The 22,306-nt window shown below is 38.2% G+C and overlaps 2 protein-coding genes across 2 annotated transcripts in view; one reads left to right on the top strand and one right to left on the bottom strand.

Moving 5' to 3' along the window:
- Positions 1 to 22,306, top strand: part of rnf139 (ring finger protein 139) — a 51,049-nt gene that overhangs the window by 7,830 nt on the left and 20,913 nt on the right. The gene's annotated exons all lie outside the window — the stretch shown is intronic.
- Positions 8,234 to 14,567, bottom strand: LOC311272691 (uncharacterized protein). The gene is made up of 7 exons (XM_084379268.1): positions 14,363 to 14,567; positions 13,959 to 14,069; positions 9,806 to 9,850; positions 9,627 to 9,689; positions 9,199 to 9,341; positions 8,820 to 8,941; positions 8,234 to 8,292 (listed from the first exon to the last, which is right to left on the bottom strand). Exons 1-5 carry the CDS (start codon positions 14,505 to 14,507, stop codon positions 9,262 to 9,264), a joined length of 444 nt encoding a protein of 147 aa, XP_084235394.1. The 5' UTR covers positions 14,508 to 14,567; the 3' UTR covers positions 8,234 to 8,292; positions 8,820 to 8,941; positions 9,199 to 9,261.

Genomic DNA, 22,306 nt, shown 5'->3' with positions numbered 1-22,306 from the left:
GACTGAGCCATTTAAGGATGCCCCTTTCATACCCGATCATGATACTATCATCTTTTACCAATGAACCTCTTCACCTCTGGAGTGATGAACAGGTGTTTTTGAGAGTGTCTTTTGTTGCTCCTGTCCCAACTTGTTTGAAACATGTTGCTGCCATCAAATTCAGAATAAGCATATCAAAATACAAAAATCGATGAAGTTGCTGAGGTTAAACAACAAATATGTGTTCTTGATACTGTTTTCAATAGAGTAGATGTCACAGGAGGATTAGTAAATTAGCCATTTTGTGTAGTTAATGTTTCACACAGCGTTCCAACTTATTTGGGAATCAGATTGTTCGTTATCTCCAGTTTTTTAATTAAATCAATGTGTTTATAAAACATATTATTGGGGCCCCCCAGGGGGGCAGTGTTGCTTTGTTTTTGCTGGGTTTGAGGTTACATGTGCCAGACTGTTTGGCCAGATTAAAAAAAAGTAAAAAGTAAAGTGGTGTACAGTAGTGAAAGGGAGAAATTGGGATGTTCGTGTCACTGTCAGATGTGGTTTCTACTCTGCAGTATCAGACGTGAGCGGCAGCTTGTATATCTGCTGCATGTGATCCTCTTATTAAGCATGTCATACAACAAAATGCTGACTTAAAGTTGAATTATTTGTGACCAGAGTTGGACAATGTCAACCAAATCAAATAAAGGGCCATTTTGAGCCCAATTTTTCTATAGTCATATGCAGGATATGATGTCAGGATTTTTCAGACTCAGTTTTTTTCATATTTTTTACAATCCATTAAGTTTCTTGGGTCGTTTTCTTGGTAAATCAGGCTCTAAGTTGATCAATGACAAATTTTTATTTCTATCTTGCTTTAAAAGTGTAATAAGTCTTGGCCATTAAAGTACTTTAAAGTTCATTTAACTCTAAACTTGTACAGGAATTGTATCTTGTCTAAAGCAATATTGATCGTGCTCACTAAAGTTCAGTGAAATAGTATTTGTACAGGTTGGTTTTAATCTACAGGCATCTCTCTATGGATGGTCTGTGGATTCACAGACTGAGATATCGCAACAATTATTGGATGGATTGTCATGAAATTTGACTCAGACATTCATGTCCCTCTCAGGTACATGACAGGTGCAGACTCGTAATAACCTTAATGAATCATTTCCCCGATGGGAGACTGTACAGGTGTTTTCTACAATCTGGGAGAAAAAAAAAGAGTTAATTTCAACACTTTCAAGACTCAAAGATCTGTTTATTTCACAACTAGTCTTACCTTCTAAGTCAACATTCAGCTTCTTTAGTTCATCCTCTAACTGGCGGTTGTTTTTGCTCAAGATGTCATATCTGCTCTGTAGCTTGTGAACCTCCTCAGCCAGATTAATCATTGTGGCTCGTGCCTGGTTCAGAGAGATACTGAGCTGGTCTCTTTCTGTCACCAAATTTTGTTTATCCAACGTGGCTAAAATATCTGGTGAGAACAGAAACAAAACAAAATGCAGGTTAACAACATAAAATCACTTTGATTGAAAGTTCCCAGTGAGCAAAGAGTGGTAGATTAGGGTTGGGCGTAATACGGTAATAAGGTATACCACGGGGTCTTAAAAATAGCAACGGTATCAGTTTCAATACCGTCATTAAAAAAAATGCTAACGAGAAGGGAGAGGCGGTAAATACTGACGAGGCAATAAATTGTGCAATAAGGACGCATCTCCGAAACAACAACACAGCACGCCCTTTTCACACAGAGACCGCCGCATTATCACCGCATCACGGTTCTCCAATTCTCCGCCGCTGGTTGTTCACACAGAGCCGAACAGCTCCGGCATAAAAGACGAACCAGAGTATAATTCACACAGAAAGCCGGCGCCGCGGCTCCAACAGAGGCATGACGGTACACGTCTTGATGGTGACCTGTGTTTTTTTTCAAGGTGTTTCCCCGGTGTTTACCTGTTAATCTAAACATGTAGCCTACACACTGACAGTTTATAATCATATGGATGCTGTTATAATGTGTTGTGATTAAGATCCTGACCCACCAAACATCCTGGAAAGTGACAAAGTTACGTTTTTCTCTAAATTACATAATTACATAATCGCCATCAGTAAACTGGACGCTGTCTGACTCTGTCACTCGTGGGGAGAGAGTGAAACTGAAAAATCACTGCGACAAACATTTGGTGAGTTAAAGTTTTTTGCCGGGGACAGACGCTGTTTTTTTCGGGCAGGAATGTGACGAAGAGTCGGTAGCACCGACAGGATGACTGACACATTTTTTTCCTCATATAGCCTAAGTTACCAAAGACACGAACAGTTACTACGTTACTGTTGTTTGGTCCTGTAACGTTGCTTTGTGGGACATTTCTCTATATATTGTTGAGTCAAGGACCTGTTTAGTTTAGTTTCTCCGCGCCGCCGGCTTATCTGTTCACACTGGTTCGGGTCGCCAATACTGCGCCTCTGATACCTTTGGAGGCGCATCAGAGGCGAGTGGCCCGAAAGTACCTGTGCGTCTGTGCCACAAGCTCACCATCGGAGCGGGTTTTCAGCACCGCAGGTAAAGGGTTAGCAATCGCAGTTGCGTCAGTCCGCAACGTGCCCTGTTAAAGCCGGAAAAGGTGCTGCTCTTTGTTGTTATTAAAAGTTGTTCGGACTGTGATTTAATTTAATTGATTTGTGTGCGCGAAAACTGTTCTGGATGTTTATGTTAATTTAATTCTGTTTGACTGCTGTATTTGCACTTTTTTATAAGCTGCTATTTGTAAAAGTTGTTAATATTGTGCATGTTATGTTGTTATTGTTTCAGTATTAGTGTTTGGTATTCAGTTTCTGAACGGTGTAGGCACAAGCCAACAGTTTGGTGACTCGTCTGAGCCTTACCTCATAATTTTTAATTAGTCACGGTAATACCGTATACCCTGGTAAAATAGGGAGGAGGTTTCACGGTATCAAAATGTGGATACCGCCCAACTCTAGTCTAGATCACGTCTTCTAGACATCATTTATGGACATCCAAGACGTATAAAAAACTTTCATTCTGGCTCCCCAGAGGACGTCTTTTAGACGTCTTGGATGTCCTTAAATTATGTCTAAAAGACGTGATCTAGACCGCTCTTTGCTCACTGGGTTATGGAGATGTCAAGTTCCTTTCTGTGTTGAAATTAAAACAAAATTAATAAAAAGGGCAGTTTTTCTTGCCACTGTCGCCGAGTACTTGCTCGTGGTGGAGGGTGGGACTGTATATTAAAGAGAACTGTCTGATGGTGAGCAGCTTTGAATAATTAAAAAATCACTCATTAATTTAATTTAGTGCATGCGACTGCTTTATCCATAATCCTGCTTTAACAACATTAAAAGCAAATTTTCGATGCTCGTTTAAATGCATCTACATGTTGGAGACTGTTTCATTGAAATAGTTGATATACATTTTAAGCATTACTCCATTAATGCTGCACATTTATTTATTTACAAATATTTAATTAGTTATTAAAAACTTTAGAAAAACTGAGCACAGACTAGAGCCTGATATGTTTAGAAAGGAACATAAATTCTCACAGCGCGTGAAGATCCCAGCCAAGATCAGAAGATACATCACTCCCAGAATGCTTGCGGTAGTGGAACGTCTTCTACGGACAGCTGAGAGATTGTTTTGGGTCCGTGGTCCTACAGAGACATAGTACATTAAAACATATTTTCATGAAGCGCATTTGAAGAACTCAGACATTTTAACTCAAGTGGCATTAAATTGCATCTCAACATCTTCAAGTCTCAGTCCACAGGCTCGGACCTTCCATAAACACTTCAGTGGAAAAAAGAGGAACGTTGTTAATTTTTAATCAAACATGCACACACTTCTTAGTCTGTTTTTGTTGTTATTTAATACTTACTGACTTTATGGTGCCCAAGATCAGTCTGTCCGTGTTTCAGAGTGTCCTCATTGTCATAGATTGCCACCTGGATCTCCTCTTTTTCTGCTCCGTTCTTTTTGTCCGCTGTGCTATATCTCACATTCAAACTCAAATCTGGTGTTTGAACGTCTGTAGACATCTTGAGAGGTGAATGAACCTAAAACTGTTCTTCACTGTTTCTCTGTGAGTGTGTCAGCTTTTCAACAAGCGAGCATCAAGGAAGTAGCAGAAAGACAAACCACAAATACAGATACACAATCAGCACATTTGCTGCTGCACGCTATCGGACATGTTGCCATATCACCATAGCAGCTCTTCTTTTTCAGTCTGGTGTTAACTGTTGAGTAATGAGTCAGGAAGTAAATTTAACTCAATCGGAGAAAAATAGAAATCAGATTTCCACCATTTTCTATGGATAGTCAAACATTCATTAATGTAACAGGGAACTGTCTTTGTTTGCAACCATGAAAATATCATAAATCAATATATTTTACTTCACTCTTGGCAGCAATGGCATGATATTCATATCCTAACACAACCAAATTTAATCAAATCAAAATCAAAATGCTATCAAGCTCATAATCTTTACTCCTCTAACTATGTCTGTAAATGTTTGATGGCTCGAGTAACAGCTTGAGTAACACTAAATCAAACATTAGCCAACTAAACATTAGCCAAAATTAGCCAACTAATCGTTCCCCCGGATGCAATGCATGTGATGTCTGTGATGTCATTTATTTCATCCCTGATCAGTGCAACCACTGAACCATCTCTGTAGAGCAGTGTGAATGAGAGGCCAAGAAGAACCCTTTCCTTCAAATTTGAGAGTATATATTATTGCCAAATAACTAAAAATATTGTGGTAATTTTTTTTCTACGAGGTAGTTAGGGTACTCTATTTAGTTTTCTTTTCAGTCAAATTTGAATTGTATGCGTCGTATATTATATTCCAGTTTAGAGGATTTCTGATTTGGAAGATTACTTGTATCTCACTCGTGATCCATCCTTGCCTCCTTCTAAATGTATCTGTGTATGTATATGTGTGCATTATCGGCAGTTAGCCCAAGTATTGTTGTTACAACTAAACCTAAAATGTAAGCTATTTCTCTTGTGGCTCTTTTTGGCATTTCCAGCTGTTGGTGCACTACCACCACCCTCAGGAATGGAGTACTCCTGGATTTTATTCAGATAAAGTGAAAAATTCTCTCTGCTGTAGAAGCTTCACACTGAAAATTAGCAGCTGGTGTATCGAAGAGGACTAAGACAAAACTTGGTATCATTTTCACATAAACGCAGACAGATCGAACTGAATACAAACTTTTGAATCAACTAAAGCAAAGTAAAGACAAGCTTTTATTGTGAAAATCCTGCAGGGCTGCAGAGTAAGTAATACACATGTAGTTGTGTTGGATCACTTCCAATCAGATTGTACAGCATGTAAGGCTTCACACAGGATTCAAACTTTGGTCTTCTGGATGAATTTCAAACCCATCCAAACCCCAACCTCCTCCCTACACAGACTTTCTGGCACTTTATACAAGTTCATCCCATCACTATCACCCCCTGCTGGTTTTGCGCCTTGGTACATGCTGGTACCTCTCACACCTGGACAAGGCAAACTGCAACACTCGCTGCTGTCCTCTAGTGGACCTTTGGGTCTAATTACATGCTTTGGTGTGGGACTGTCTTATATATTATATATAAATATTTAAAGCCCCTCTTCAGTCAAAACAGTGTTTATCTTCTAGTTCTTGAAACCGCTGTTGCAGCTGGTGGTGGTGTTATTACAGCCAAACGGATGACTGCAGTTTGAGTCACAACACTGGATATTTTTAAGGACACCAGAGACATTCCTGTTTTTCTGAAGAGAAAACCAGATGTTTCTTAAGGAGAGCTGCAGACATTTCCAGTGGTTTTTGTGGAGACCAAAACCAGTTTTAAGCCAACCATGATATTTTCCTAACCATAACCAAGTGCTTTTTGTGCCTCAATTATAAATGATTAACAGAAAAATAGAAAATTCAACCAAAAATGAAGTTGCAACATAAAGACATGTCCAGTTTTAACTGATCTGTGGTTTACAGAAACATTAACTGTTAAGTCAATGCTGATAATGATGTTAATAGTCGTTTAAAAACCATGAGACATACCAGCAACGTGAATGAAAAGTTGTGATGTAAAAAAATAGCTAGTAACTAAAGCTCACAGACTACAGTCGAAAGTACAATAGCTGCCTCTGTGATGGAGTAGAAGTACTCCAAGTAGAAACTGCATTGAAGGCCGGTAAAAATGAGTTTGGACCAGTAGATTCTCAACAGACTCACCAGACTGGGCCAGTGGCAAGAAACATTATTGTTGGTCCCTGGTTAAGATTTCTGTACATCCTCAGAGAAATGCTCACATAACAGTGTATGGATTGTGTAGGATTATGTCTTTGTCTTCATGAATAATGTTAACTTCCTCTTCTACACAGAGTGAAACAAGAAACAACCTGTGCTGACTAGCTTCAGTGTTCTTCCTAAAATGTCTCTTGGACAAAACTCTGATCGCAGGAAGAAAGTGATACGATGATGATAAAGATGAACACGCACCTGTTGTGTTATCTAACTGAGAGGAGCCTAAAACATGACATTACTAATTCATCAAGATGTGACAGTTTGGGTTAAAAACTGAATTGCTCACAGCGTATGTAGATTCCAGCCAATATGAGAAGATACATCACTCCCAGAGTCACTGCAGGAGCTCTGAAACACCTTCTTCTGACAGCTGCACGATTCTTTTCAGTGTTTGGTCCTACAGAGGAAAAATACATAGACAACATTTTCATCATGTTGGTGTGAAGTTTGAAGTGGCCACTTTAAACTGTGGAGTATCTGCTGCTCATTGTCATTCCCTCCATAAGAATAATGACTGACGTTACACCAGATTAGAGCACCAAGACAGCTGATAATGACCCGTAGTCAGCGGTGACTGATGGTGAACTGATGGATGAATTGATCATTTTCACTCAGTATTTAATTTAAATATAGCCACTTACACATTTGAACTAACTTCCCTTTGTCCAATAGTCATCATTTAAGACTTACTGGCTTGTTGTGACCCAAGATCAGCGTGATGCTCTTCATCCTCTAAGATCTCCACCTCCATCTCCTCTCCCTCTCCTCTGTTCTCTCTTGTGGTGAATCTCACATTGAAGCTGGAATCTGGTGCAGCAAGACTTTCTGCAGACATCTTTACAAACTGAAAACTTAACTGAAGCTGTTCCTGAAGGTTTCACTGTGTAGTTTATCTGTCTGTCTTTGAGTTGGACAGCCTCTAACACAGGAAGTGACACCAGGACAGACCACAACTAAACACATGAAAAGACACACTTCACTTAAAATGGTTTCAAAATTAGACGTTTAATGGTTTGCTCATTGGAATCAAGACACTCTTCAAATAAACAATATAAATATATTTGAAGCTACAAACTGAGGCTGTTTTTTTGTTATTAAGTCTGGACGGTGACTTTGAGGAAATGAAGTTTGTGTGTTCACATACAAACATTTGTGCTGAGCTGCATTCACAGTTGACCACACAGTTTACTCACACATACGTATATGACACAGGAAATGTGATGCTACAGGTCTGTTGTTTTTTCAGTTAGCTCTGCTACATGCACAACTTGTGACCCACGGAGAGATAACAGATGCAAACAGTGTGTAGGAGTGCAGATCAAATATCCAAAATGAATGACCAATGTTAAATTGCATCTAGGTTTGATCCAGATATGAGACGGATGAAATGAAGTTGAAATGGGGCCTTGGTTAAGATTAGAAAATGTCCTTATCATGGAATTATCATGTGAATTGGACAGAAGCACATTACACAGGCTAAAGAGGCAGAACATAAACCTTCAAGCATGTTTCAGTCTCCTGTAGAAGCTTCACACTGTAAATTAGCAGCTGGTGTATCAAAGAGGACTCAGACAGAACTTGGCATTATTTTCACATGTTGAACGCAGACAGATCGAACTGAATACAAACTTATGAATCAACTAAAGCAAAGTAAAGACAAGCTTTTATTGTGAAAATCCTGCAGGGCTGCAGAGTAAGTAATACACATGTAGTTGTGTTGGATCACTTCCAATCAGATTACACAGCATGTAAGGCAGAGGAACAATATGTGTGTGATCCAGGTTATTTAGCATGTCACACACAATACATGTAAATGTGTGTGAGTTTACAGAGCTGATCTCAACACTTCACACTTCTGTCATCATAGAATGAAATGAATCTATTTCTCACAGATCCAGTACTTCTTATCATGATATCCACTTTCTCTCCATTGTCCTTGTTGATTGCAGCATGTTGCGTACTGATACCATGTAGCAGCTGGTAGTCCTGATGTCCAGAAGCTGTAGGACAAAGAAAATGTTTAGCTTTTAAACAGGGCAGAAACTTCTGATTATTTTCAATTTGAAATAAGTTGTTGAATTTTACCTCAAATATGAATGTTTTCTATAATTATTGATAGTTTTTCAATAACTTGTTTAATATGTGTCATAATCTTGTCTCTCTGTTTACAGTAATTCATGTGATTAGCATTTGCAGGAATGAATCAGAAAAAGAAAGAGATTATAGATCCACTGATTTGAAACACAAAGATGGTTTCCCAATCATTGTGTCTCTTTAAGTTGATAATATTAATAATATTCACATTTATTTGACAGAGTTGAGAAGACGTTTTCTCTTTCAAACAAATGATCCTGGAGCACATACTGTAATATAAACTATAACTGTAGTGCTGGTTGATGAAGCAGCTCCACACCTCCTCACTAACAGACACTTTTTTCATATTTCAGTTTGAGAACACACTTATTTTAAAGATAAGCTGTTACTTTGATGGAAATGTGAAAGAAATAAAATCTTTAAAATGTCTCACATTTCTGTCAGCGGTGATCCGTCCACCCACTTCCATTCATAATAGTATGTTCCTGTTGACCATTCTGTCTTTAGACCAATCCAGGACTCTTCATTCATGTTGTTCGAGTCAATGAGAAATTTCTGGTATTTGACAAGAGACAAAAATCATTTCTCTGTTCATCATTCAGTTTTTCTATTCTAGTAAAGAAATGTTGTTTAATATAAATAATTATTAAAATCTTTCTTTGCAAACAAAACAACAAAACCGGGCTTTAAAATACACACAGTCTGAAATATGAAAATAGTATTGACAGGGAAAACAGGTCCAAATGACAGAGTCAAAGCAGGTTGAATTAGAGGCACTTTACTAACACACACTCATTGACAAACACACTCACATTTTCATCTTTGTTGTTTATGACCACCAGATCTGCTCCTTTGCTCTGACAGTCAGTTCTGCTCTAAGGCCACGTGTTCATCTGATTGGATCTAAAGTAACAGCTGCATCCAAATCTCGTCCATCCGTCAGGACACCACTTCCCTTAATGTCAAACACGAGTTTTAAAGATAGATTTCATGTCATTCTGTGTCAAATTGACTTCTTGTTTTCTCAATTTAGTTTAAGATCTTTCTTGATCACCACTTTCCCCATTCAGGCTGTTTACTCTGTATTTTCACTCAGGATTTAATATCTCATTTGTGACTGTCTGAAATATCCACATAGCAAAAAATGTCAACATGAAACAGTTATAATTAAAAGTTGAAGCACAGTCAAGTTATATCATATAAATTCACATTACAGTTGCTCATTTTACATTTTTCTCACCTTTAATTTTGTCCTTCAGCTTCTTTACCTCATCCTGTAACTGACTGTTGTTGACTGTCATGTCTTGAGAAACACAACAACAGATAAACAGTGAGATATTACAAACATTTTTAAGCTTAGTGTAAAATTGGATCCTGTATATTTGATATTTCCTTATTTGTTTTGAGACTTTTTCTTACCTGAAACTGTTTTCTGGAGTTGGGTGTAGTTGTTGCTCAGCTGGTCTTTTTCCAGAGTGAACAAAATATCAGGTGAGAACCAGAACAAAGAAAGAAACACAAACAAATCACTGTGCTTTATACTAAAGACCAACTACCTTACTTCCTGTGCATAATGAAATATCACTGTCACTATTCCAAAGGTGAATTTAATTATTTGGTGTACTTGTCCTTTAACCTGTCTTGTTCAGTATGTGGAGGTGTCATAACAAGTGGATTATCAGTTTTCAGGTATGAACAAGAACCAGAGTAGATCAACAACATCAAGTAATTGTGCTTAAATGAGGTTAAAAGAGTGTATTCTGAAAATGGTTTCTAGTTATGTGGTATATTTTGCTGTTAAAGGACAGGTTCAGACTCACATGTCATGTGGACATTGAAAGAATGAACATTTCCTCCTCTCAGAACTGCCTTTGATCCTTCACAAGAAACACGGTCTTCTTCAGCCAAAGATGAGGCTTCACTTGTTACTCAAATTAAATGGGTTTGTGTTTTTAGTACAATAAAGCTTCTTTTTGTTTCCACAGAAAATGTTTCCTTCACAATAAATAAACAACCTCTGGGTACACTTTGAAAATAAAGGCACCATAACTACTTGGGTAGGTTTAGGAAGAGGTCATGGTTCGGCTTGAAAATGTTCTACTTCCTTTAAAGAGTCATCCTTGGCCTTTAGCTTCACACAGGATTCAAACTTTGGTCTTCTGGGTGAATTTCAAACCCATCCAAACCCCAACCTCCTCCCTACACAGACTTTCTGGCACTTTATATAAGTTCATCCTGTCGCCCCCTGCTGGTTCTGCACCTTCATACACCAGGTGACCTTTAAAAATATCCAGTGCTTTGACTCAAACTCCTGTCGCTTATTTGTCAGCATTGTCGGATGTAGTAATGCCACCACCTTCCCTCCATTTTCTGCCACTACAGGTGGCTAATAATGTGAACGTGATGTGACACGTTTGGTACAAATGTCAACCCAAGATGTTACTGTGGTTTTCAGAAACTATGTTAACTGCTAACATAATATGCTGGAGACTGGGCTGAGAGTTTGACTGCAGAAAGTTGTTTTCACATTAACATTTCACATTAATTATATATTTTCTGAGCTTACGGAAAATCTGATGTTAAGAGGCGGGCCTTGGACCATGATCTGTGACATCACATATCATTTGGAGCCATTTCTCGTCCAATATTCAGCATCCACAAGTGTGATGTGGAAACTTGACAGTGAAGTACGAGACATCTTGTGTCCAGCAGGAACATTTGAGTAATACCACATATTTGCATAGATCATAGATTCAGGATATTTTGATGAGGAAGAAGGTGCAGATTCAATTTGTAAGGGATTTCAGATATAAAACTTTTTCTATTTCTGCATTTTTACACAGAACAAAAGACTTTTCCATATATTGGAATTGTGTTACGACTGAATTTCTTTGCAGGCGGTACAGACAGGAGAAGCGATCATAGTGACAAATAACTTATATAATCAATGTGGTTCATAGACATGCAGGAATTGTACCAGTTTTTCTAAATGCATTCATCATGAGATGTATTTTATCTTACAGCATTTTGATAGGAGGATGATTGCAGTCAGCATCAGAAAGCACAGCACTCCAAGACAGAAAACAGCAGCAATGAACAGCTTTCTTTGGACGGCTGGAGGTTGTTTCTCATTGTGCTGTCCTAAAGTGACAAAACACACAGAGAGTGTTTCATTCCCCTCTGCTACAGAGATGTTTTACTTTGTGGATTCACTGCTTTGATCTGTGGTGACATCTGTGCACAACTGTGAACAAGTTGTTTTAAAAGTCTTAACATTAGACAGATTTAAACGATATAATTTAAACACTGTTGTGTGGACCAAAATATGAGCTCATCTTAAATGTTGAATTATAATGAATCATTGAATTGCACAACTGAGCTTCAACAGAAAGCTGTGTTACAGCTGTGCATCACCTCTGCAGCCTCTCTCACCCTCGACTCTGTACTAGTAATAACATTCAACAGATCTTGTCATGCAGCACTTTGCTTCTTCCTGTCGTGTCATTTCTGTTACTACCCTGTTGTAAAGCCGTCTTTACTGGAGATGATACTTCCTCAGATCTGAGAAATGATGTCTGATTGTTAAATGTTAGTACAACCAATAGATGTGATGCCAAAAGGCCCTGAATATTAGATAAATGTTGTGTCTAAAAAGAAAGAAACTTTCTGGAAAGTGTAACATCCACCATCAAAGAAGACGAGCATTATTTTTAAAATTATATTGATTTGTCATAGTTTCTCACTTACCTCCGTCATGTGACTGAAAATTATTTATTCCAATATCGTCTGCACTCTCGTAGATTTCCACCTCATTTTCCTGCCACTCCTCTCTGTCTCCCTCCTCCTTTCTGGTGTATCTGACCTTCTTGGATAAATCCGGTTTGGCATAAATATCTGTGGACATCTTGAGAGGACTGACACCATTAAAGAGTAGCTGCACTTCACTTACTTTTACTGCACTGTGCTGATCGGTTACTATGCTGCTGTACGTGTATAATATGCAGCACTAACTATGGTAGATAAGTACAATAACGTAGTAACTGTACTGATGCTGCTGGCAGTGTTTCTTGGTCTGACGTCCGTCTGGTGTCAGTCGAAAACATTCAGGAAGTAACAACATGCAAAGAATCACACATACACACCCTTTAATTCACTTGACTCTTTATGAAACATGGTGGATTTTATAACAGCTAGACGACAGAACTGTCTCATCTTTAGATTTATGAAAACATTCAGATAAACTATGAATACACACAAGATAATTCTGTTGTTTCTTTGTTTGAACAATAGAGTTTGGAGACACAAGCTTTCAGGCTTTTTGATAGATCTGCTTACACTTTCACACATTGGTTGAATGCTTCACCCACACACACACACACACACACACACACACACCAACCCACAAATACACACAAACACACACAAATGCGCTCTCTCTCTCTCTCTCTCTCTCCCCTTTTTGTACTTTTACATTCTGCACTTCTAAGTAAGGGCCGTGACCTCGTAACGTTTTTCTCTGAGCACCAGCATCTTTTTTAACTTTCTAATGAGGAGCGAGCGTAGAGAAAAGGCGCTGCTCCTATCGTCTATTTTCAGAGCACTTCCCCTTTTCTCTTTGGCCACTGCGAGCACACACAAAGAAATATCTCTCTTGTTCAGGCAACCGATCATATGTTAGATCAGGCGGGACACTTGATTTTTATGACTCAGACAGCTGAAGAATCATAATAGCTCCAGACTAATATTTAAAATCCCCTTCAGTCAAAACTGTGTTTTTCTACTTGTTCTTAAAACAGCTGTTGCAGCCAAACTGACGACTGCAGTTTGAGTCACAACACTGGATATTTTTAAGGACACCAGAGACATATCCATCCGTTCTTATGAAGACAAAACCAGGTATTTCTTAAGGAGAGCTGCAGACATTTCCAGTAGTTTTTGTGGAGACCAAAACCAGTTTTAAGCCGAACCATGATATTTTCCAAACCATAACCAAGTAGTTTTTGTGCCTCAGTTATAAACTATCATGAGAGAACCTAAACAATCGTGAAGTTGCAACATAAAGAAACGTCCAGTTTTAACTGATCTGTGGTTTTGCAGAAACATTAACTGTTAAGTCAGGGCTGCTAATGATGTTAATAGTCGTTTAAAAACCATGAGACATACCAGCAACGTGAATCAAAAGTTGTAATGTAAAAGAATAAATAGTAGCTAAAGCTCAGAGACTGCAGTCGAAAGTACAATATTTACCTCAGTACATGTAACCTTCTATACATCCTCAGAGAAATGCTCACCTAACAGTGTATGGATTGTGTAGGATTATGTCTTTGTCTTCATGAATAATGTTAACTTCCTCTTCTACACAGAGTGAAACAAGAAACAACCTGTGCTGACTAGCTTCAGTGTTCTTCCTAAAATGTCTCTTGGACAAAACTCTGATCGCAGGAAGAAAGTGATACGATGATGATAAAGATGAACATGCACCTGTTGTGTTATCTAACTGAGAGGAGCCTAAAACATGACATTACTAAATCATCAAGATGTGACAGTGTGGGTTAAAAACTGAATTGCTCACAGCGTATGTAGATTCCAGCCAATATGAGAAGATACATCACTCCCAGAGTCACTGCAGGAGCTCTGAAACAGCTTCTTCTGACAGCTGCACGATTCTTTTCAGTGTTTGGTCCTACAGAGGAAAAATACACAGACAACATTTTCATCATGTTGGTGTGAAGTTTGAAGTGGCCACTTTAAACTGTGGAGTATCTGCTGCTCATTGTCATTCCCTCTATAAGAATAATGACTGACGTTACACCAGATTAGAGCACCAAGACAGCTGATAATGACCCGTAGTCAGAGGTGACTGATGGTGAACTGATGGATGAATTGATCATTTTCACTCAGTATTTAATTTAAATATAGCCACATAAACATTTGAACTAACTTCCCTTTGTCCAATAGTCATCATTTAAGACTTACTGGCTTGTTGTGACCCAAGATCAGCATGATGCTCTTCATCCTCTAAGATCTCCACCTCCATCTCCTCTCCCTCTCCTCTGTTCTCTCTTCTGGTGAATCTCACATTGAAGCTGGAATCTGGTGCAGCAAGAATTTCTGCAGACATCTTTACAAACTGAAAACTTAACTGAAGCTGTTCCTGAAGGTTTAACTGTGTAGTTTATCTGTCTGTCTTTGAGTTGGACAGCCTCTAACACAGGAAGTGACACCAGGACAGACCACAACTAAACACATGAAAAGACACACTTCACTTAAAATGGGTTCAAAATTAGACTTTTAATGGTTTGCTCATTGGAATCAAGACACTCTTCAACTAAACAATATAAATGTATTTGAAGCTACAAACTGAGGCTGTTTTTTTGTTACTAAGTCTGGACGGTGACTTTGAGGAAATGAAGTTTGTGTGTTCACATACACACATTTGTGCTGAGCTGCATTCACAGTTGACCACACAGTTTACTCACACATACGTATATGACACAGGAAATGTGGTGCTACAGGTCTGTTGTTTTTTCAGTTAGCTCTGCTACATGCACAACTTGTGACCCACGGAGAGATAACAGATGCAAACAGTGTGTAGGAGTGCAGATCAAAGATCCAAAATGAATGACCAATGTTAAATTGCATCCAGGTTTGATCCAGATATGAGACAGATGAAATGAAGTTTCAATGGGGCCTTGGTTAAGATTAGAAAATGTCCTTATCATTGAATTATCATGTGAATTGGACAGAAGCACATTACACAGGCTAAAGAGGCAGAACATAAACCTTCAAGCATGTTTCAGTCTCCTGTAGAAGCTTCACACTGAAAATTAGCAGCTGGTGTATCAAAGAGGACTCAGACAGAACTTGGCATTATTTTCACATATTGAACGCAGACAGATCGAACTGAATACAAACTTATGAATCAACTAAAGCAAAGTAAAGACAAGCTTTTATTGTGAAAATCCTGCAGGGCTGCAGAGTAAGTAATACACATGTAGTTGTGTTGGATCACTTCCAATCAGGTTACACAGCATGTAAGGCAGAGGAACAATATGTGTGTGATCCAGGTTATTTAGCATGTCACACACAATACATGTAAATGTGTCTGAGTTTTCAGAGCTGATCTCAACACTACACACTTCTGTCATCATAGAATGCAAGAAATCCTTTTCTCACAGATATAGGGCTTAGTATATTGATAATAGCTTTGTGTCCATTGTCCTTGTTGATTGTAGCATGTTGCGTATTGGACTGATGAAGCAACTGAGTGTCCAAATGCCCAAAACCTGTAGGACAAAATAACATTTTCCTTTTAAATAGGGCAGAAACTTCTGATTATTTTCAATTTGAAATCATTTGTTGAATTTTACCTCAAATATTTATGTTTTCTTTAATTATTGATGGTTTTTCAATAACTCATATAACATGTGTAGTAATCTTGTCTCCCTGTTTACAGTAATTCATGTGATTAGCATTTGCAGGAATGAATCAGAAAAAGAAAGAGATTATAGATCCACTGATTTGAAACACAAAGATGGTTTCCCAATCATTGTGTCTCTTTAAGTTGATAATATTAATAATATTCACATTTATTTGACAGAGTTGAGAAGACGTTTTCTCTTTCAAACAAATGATCCTGGAGCACATACTGTAATATAAACTATAACTGTAGTGCTGGTTGATGAAGCTGCTCCACACCTCCTCACTAACAGACATTTATTAAAAAAAAATTATTATTTATTTTTTTCAGTTTGAAAACACACTTATTGCAAAGATAAGTGGTCACTTTAATGGAAATGTGAAAGAAATAAAATCTTTAAAATGTCTCACATTTCTGTCAGCGGTGATCCGTCCACCCACTTCCATTCATAATAGTATGTTCCTGTTGACTCTGTCTTTAGACCAATCCAGGACTCTCCACACATGTTGTTCAGGTCACTGACAAATTTCTGGTATTTAACAAGAGACAAAAATCATTTCTCTGTTCATCATTCAGTTTTTCTGTTGTAGTAAAGAAATGTTGTTAAATATAAATAATAATTAAAATGTTTCATTGCAAACAAAACAACAAAACCGGGCTTTAAAATACACACAGCCTGAAATATGAAAATAATATTGACAGGAAAACAGGTCCAAATGACAGAGTCAAAGCAGGTTGAATTAGAGGCACTTTACTAACACACACTCATTGACAAACACACTCACATGTTCATCTTTGTTGTTTATGACCACCAGATCTGCTCCTTTGCTCTGACAGTCAGCTCTGCTCTGATACCATGTGTTCATCTGATTGGATCTAAAGTAACAGCTGCATCCAAATCTCGTCCATCCGTCAGGACACCACTTCCCTTAATGTCAAACACGTGTTTTAGAGATAGATTTCATGTCATTCTGTGTCAAATTGACTTCTTGTTTTCTCAATTTAGTTTAAGATCTTTCTTGATCACCACTTTCCCTATTCAGGCTGTTTACTCTGTATTTTCACTCAGGATTTAATATCTCATTTGTGACTGTCTGAAATATCCACATAGCAAAAAATGTCAACATGAAACAGTTATAATTAAAAGTTGAAGCACAGTCAAGTTATATTATATAAATTCACATTACAGTTGCTCATTTTACATTTTTCTCACCTTTAATTTTGTCCTTCAGCTTCTTTACCTCATCCTGTAACTGACTGTTGTTGACTGTCATGTCTTGAGAAACACAACAATAGATAAATAGTGAGATAATACAAACATTTTTAAGCTTAGTGTAAAAGTGTATCCTGTATATTTGGTATTTCCTTATTTGTTTTGAGACTTGTTCTTACCTAAAACTGTTTCCTTGAGTTGGGTGTGGTTCTTGCTCAGCTGTTCTTTTTCTTTAGTGACTGAAATATCTGGTGAGAACCAGAACAAAGTAAGAGACACAAACAAATCATTGTGCTTTATACTAAAGACCAACTACCTTACTTCCTGTGCATAATGAAATATCACTGTCACTATTCCAAAGGGGAATTTAGTTATTTGGTGTACTTGTCCTTTAACCTGTCTTGTTTGGTATGTGGAGGTGTTATATGAAGTGAAGTATCAATTTTCAAGTATGAACAAGAACCAGAGTAGATCAACAACATCAAGTAATTGTACTTAAACGAGGTTAAAAGAGTGTATTCTGAAAATGATTTCTAGTTATGTGGTATATGTTGCTGTTAAAGGACAGGTTCAGACTCACATGTCATGTGGACATTGAAAGAATGAACATTTCCTCCTCTCAGAACTGCCTTTGATCCTTCACAAGAAACACAGTCTTCTTCAGCCAAAGATGAGGCTTCACTTGTTACTCAAATTAAATGGGTTTGTGTTTTTAGAACAATAAACCTTCTTTTTGTTTCCACAGAAAATGTTTCCTCCATCAAAAATAAACAACCTCTGGGTACACTTTGTAAATAAAGGCACCATAACTACTTGGGTAGGTTTAGGAAGAGGTCATGGTTCGGCTTGAAAATGTTCTGCTTCCTTTAAAGAGTCATCCTTGGCTTTTAGCTTCACACAGGATTCAAACTTTGGTCTTCTGGGTGAATTTCAAACCCATCCAAACCCCAACCTCCTCCCTACGTGGACTTTCTGGCACTTTATATAAGTTCACCCGTCATTATCGCCCCCTGCTGGTTCTGCACCTTCATACACCAGGTGACCTTTAAAAATATCCAGTGGTTTGACTCAAACTCCTGTTGCTTGTTGTCAGCGTTGTTGGATGTTGTAACGCCACCAACTTCCCTCCATTTTCTGTCACTACAGGTGGCTAATAATGTGACCATGATGTTACACGTCTGGTACAAATGTCAACCTAAGATGTTACTGTGGTTTTCCGAAACTATGTTAACTGTTAACATGGGCTGAGAGTTTGGCTGCAGAAAGTTGTTTTCACATTAACATTTCACATTAATTGTACATTTTCTCAGCTCACTGAAAGTCTGATGTTAAGAGGCGGGCCTTGGACCATGATCTGTGACATCACATATCATTTGGAGCCATTTCTGGTCCAATATTCAGCATCCACAAGTGTGATGTGGAAACTTGACAGTGAAGTACGAGACATCTTGTGTCCAGCAGGAACATTTGCGTAATACCACATATTTGCATAGATCATAGATTCAGGATATTTTGCTGAGGAAGAAGGTGTAGATTCAATTTGTAAGGGATTTCAGATATATAACTTTTTCTATTTCTGCATTTTTGCACAGAACAAAGACTTTTCCATATATTGGAATTGTGTTACAACTGAATTTCTTTGCAGGCGGTACAGACAGGAGGAGTGATCACAGTGACAAATAACTTATATAATCAATGTGGTTCATAGACATGCAGGAATTGTACCAGTTTTTCTTAATGCATTCATCATGGGATGTATTTTATCTTACAGTATTTGGATAGGAGGATGATTACAGTCAGCATCAGAAAGCACAGCACTCCAAGACAGAAAACAGCAGCAATGAACAGCTTTCTTTGGACGGCTGGAGGTTGTTTCTCATTGTGCTGTCCTAAAGTGACAAAACACACAGAGAGTGAGTCATTCCCCTCTGCTACAAAGATATTTTACTCTGTGGATTCACTGCTTTGATCTGTGGTGACATCTGTGCACAACTGTGAACAAGTTGTTTTAAAAGTCTTAACATTAGACAGATTTAAAAAATATTCAAACACTGTTGTGTGGACCAAAATATGAGCTCATCTTAAATGTTGAATTATAATGAATCATTGAATTGCACAACTGAGCTTCAACAGAAAGCTGTGTTACAGCTGTGCATCACCTCTTCAGCCTCTCTCACCCTCGACTCTGTACTGATAATAACATTCAACAGATCTCGTCATGCAGCACTTTGCTTCTTCCTGTCGTGTCATTTCTGTTACTACCCTGTTGTAAAGCTGTCTTTACTGGAGATGTTACTTCCTCAGATATGAGAAATGATGTCTGATTGTTAAATGTTAGTACGACCAATAGATATGATGCCAAAAGGCCCTGAATATTAGATAAATGTTGTGTCTTAAAAGAAAAAAACTTTCTGGAAAGTGTAACGATCTAAACTGAGAGTTTACACGATTTAAAGGGCACACCCACCATCAAAGAAGACGAGCATTATTTTTAAAATTATATTGATTTGTCATAGTTTCTCACTTACCTCCGTCATGTGACTGAAAATGATTTATTCCAATATCGTCTGCACTCTCGTAGATTTCCACCTCATTTTCCTGCCACTCCTCTCTGTCTCCCTCCTCCTTTCTGGTGTATCTGACCTTCTTGGATAAGTCCGGTTTGGCATAAATATCTGAGGACATCTTGAGAGGACTGAAACTGTTAAAGAGTAGCTGCACTTCACTTACTCTTACTGCACTGTGCTGATCGGTTACTATGCTGCTGTACGTGTATAATATGCAGCACTAACTATGGTAGATAAGTACAATAACGTAGTAACTGTACTGATGCTGCTGGCAGTGTTTCTTGGTCCAACGTCCGTCTGGTGTCGGTCGAAAACATTCAGGAAGTAACAACATGCAAAGAATCACACATACACACCCTTTAATTCACTTGACTCTTTATGAAACATGGTGGATTTTATAACAGCTAGACGACAGAACTGTCTCATCTTTAGATTTATGAAAACATTCAGATAAACTATGAATACACACAAGATAATTCTGTTGTTTCTTTGTTTGAACAATAGAGTTTGGAGACACAAGCTTTCAGGCTTTTTGATAGATCTGCTTACACTTTCACACATTGGTTGAATGCTTCACCCACACACACACACACACACACACACACACCAACCCACAAATACACACAAACACACACAAATGCGCTCTCTCTCTCTCTCTCTCTCCCCTTTTTGTACTTTTACATTCTGCACTTCTAAGTAAGGGCCGTGACCTCGCAACGTTTTTCTCTGAGCGCCAGCCTCTTTTTTAACTGTTTCTAATGAGGAGCGAGCGTAGAGAAAAGGCGCTGCTCCTATCGTCTATTTTCAGAGCACTTCCCCTTTTCTCTGTGGCCACTGCGAGCACACACACAGAAACATCTCTCTTGTTCAGGCAGCCAATCATATGTTAGATCAGGCGGGACACTTGATTTTAATGACTCAGACAGCTGAAGAATCATAATAGCTCCAGACTAATATTTAAAGTCCCCTTCAGTCAAAACTGTGTTTTTCTACTTGTTCTTAGAACAGCTGTTGCAGCTGGTGGTGGTGTTATTACAGCCAAACGGACGACTGCAGTTCGAGTCACAACACTGAATATTTTTAAGGACATCTGAAGACATTTCTGTTCTCATGAAGACAAAACCAGGTGTTTCTTAAGGAGAGCTGCAGACATTTCCAGTAGTTTTTGTGGAGACCAAAACCAGTTTGAAGCCGAACCATGATATTTTCCAAACCATGACCAAGTGTTTTTTGTGCCTTAGTTATAAACTTTTATCAGAGAAATAGAAAATTCAACCTAAACAATCGTGAAGTTGCAACACAAAGAAACGTCCAGTTTTAACTGATCTGTGGTTTTGCAGAAACATGAACTGTTAAGTCAGGGCTGATAATGATGTTAATAGTCGTTTGAAAACCATGAGACATACCAGCAACATGAATCAAAAGTTGTAATGTAAAAGAATAAATAGTAGCTAAAGCTCAGAGACTACAGTCGAAAGTACAATATTACCTCAGTACATGTAACCTTCTATACATCCTCAGAGAAATGCTCACCTAACAGTGTATGGATTGTGTAGGATTATGTCTTTGTCTTCATAAATAATGTTAACTTCCTCTTCTACACAGAGTGAAACAAGAAACAACCTGTGCTGACTAGCTTCAGTGTTCTTCCTAAAATGTCTCTTGAACAAAACTGATTGCAGGAAGAAAGTGATACGATGATGATAAAGATGAACACGCACCTGTTGTGTTATCTAACTGAGAGGAGCCTAAAACATGACATTACTAATTCATCAAGATGTGACAGTTTGGGTTGAAAACTGAATTGCTCACAGCGTATGTAGATTCCAGCCAATATGAGAAGATACATCACTCCCAGAGTCACTGCAGGAGCTCTGAAACAGCTTCTTCTGACAGCATCACGATTCTTTTCAGTGTTTGGTCCTACAGAGGAAAAATACATAGACAACATTTTCATCATGTTGGTGTGAAGTTTGAAGTGGCCACTTTAAACTGTGGAGTATCTGCTGCTCATTGTCATTCCCTCTATAAGAATAATGACTGACGTTACACCAGATTAGAGCACCAAGACAGCTGATAATGACCCGTAGTCAGCGGTGACTGATGGTGAACTGATGGATGAATTGATCATTTTCACTCAGTATTTAATTTAAATATAGCCACTTAAACATTTGAAATAACTTCCCTTTGTCCAATAGTCATCATTTAAGACTTACTGGCTGGTTTTGACCCAAGATCAGCGTGATGCTCTTCATCCTCTGAGATCTCCACCTCCATCTCCTCTCCCTCTCCTCTGTTCTCTCTTCTGGTGAATCTCACATTGAAGCTGGAATCTGGTGCAGCAAGAATTTCTGCAGACATCTTTACAAACTGAAAACTTAACTGAAGCTGTTCTTGAAGGTTTCACTGTGTAGTTTATCTGTCTGTCTTTGAGTTGGACAGCCTCTAACACAGGAAGTGACACCAGGACAGACCACACCTAAACACATGAAAAGACGCACTTCACTTAAAATGGTTTCAAAATTAGACTTTTAATGGTTTGCTCATTGGAATCAAGACACTCTTCAAATAAACAATATAAATATATTTGAAGCTACAAACTGAAGCTGTTTTTGTGTTCATTTCTTGACAGTGACTTTGAGGAAATACAAGGTTTTCACTGTAAAGCACAAGTGTGTGTTCACATACACACATTTGTCCTGAGCTGCAGTAACAGTTGA

The sequence above is a fragment of the Pagrus pagrus genome (assembly GCF_965226575.1).
Source record: "Pagrus pagrus genome assembly, chromosome: 17".
Classification (NCBI taxonomy): domain Eukaryota; kingdom Metazoa; phylum Chordata; class Actinopteri; order Spariformes; family Sparidae; genus Pagrus; species Pagrus pagrus.
Note: the sequence above shows the minus strand (reverse complement) of the source record. Positions and strands in the feature narration are given on the sequence as shown.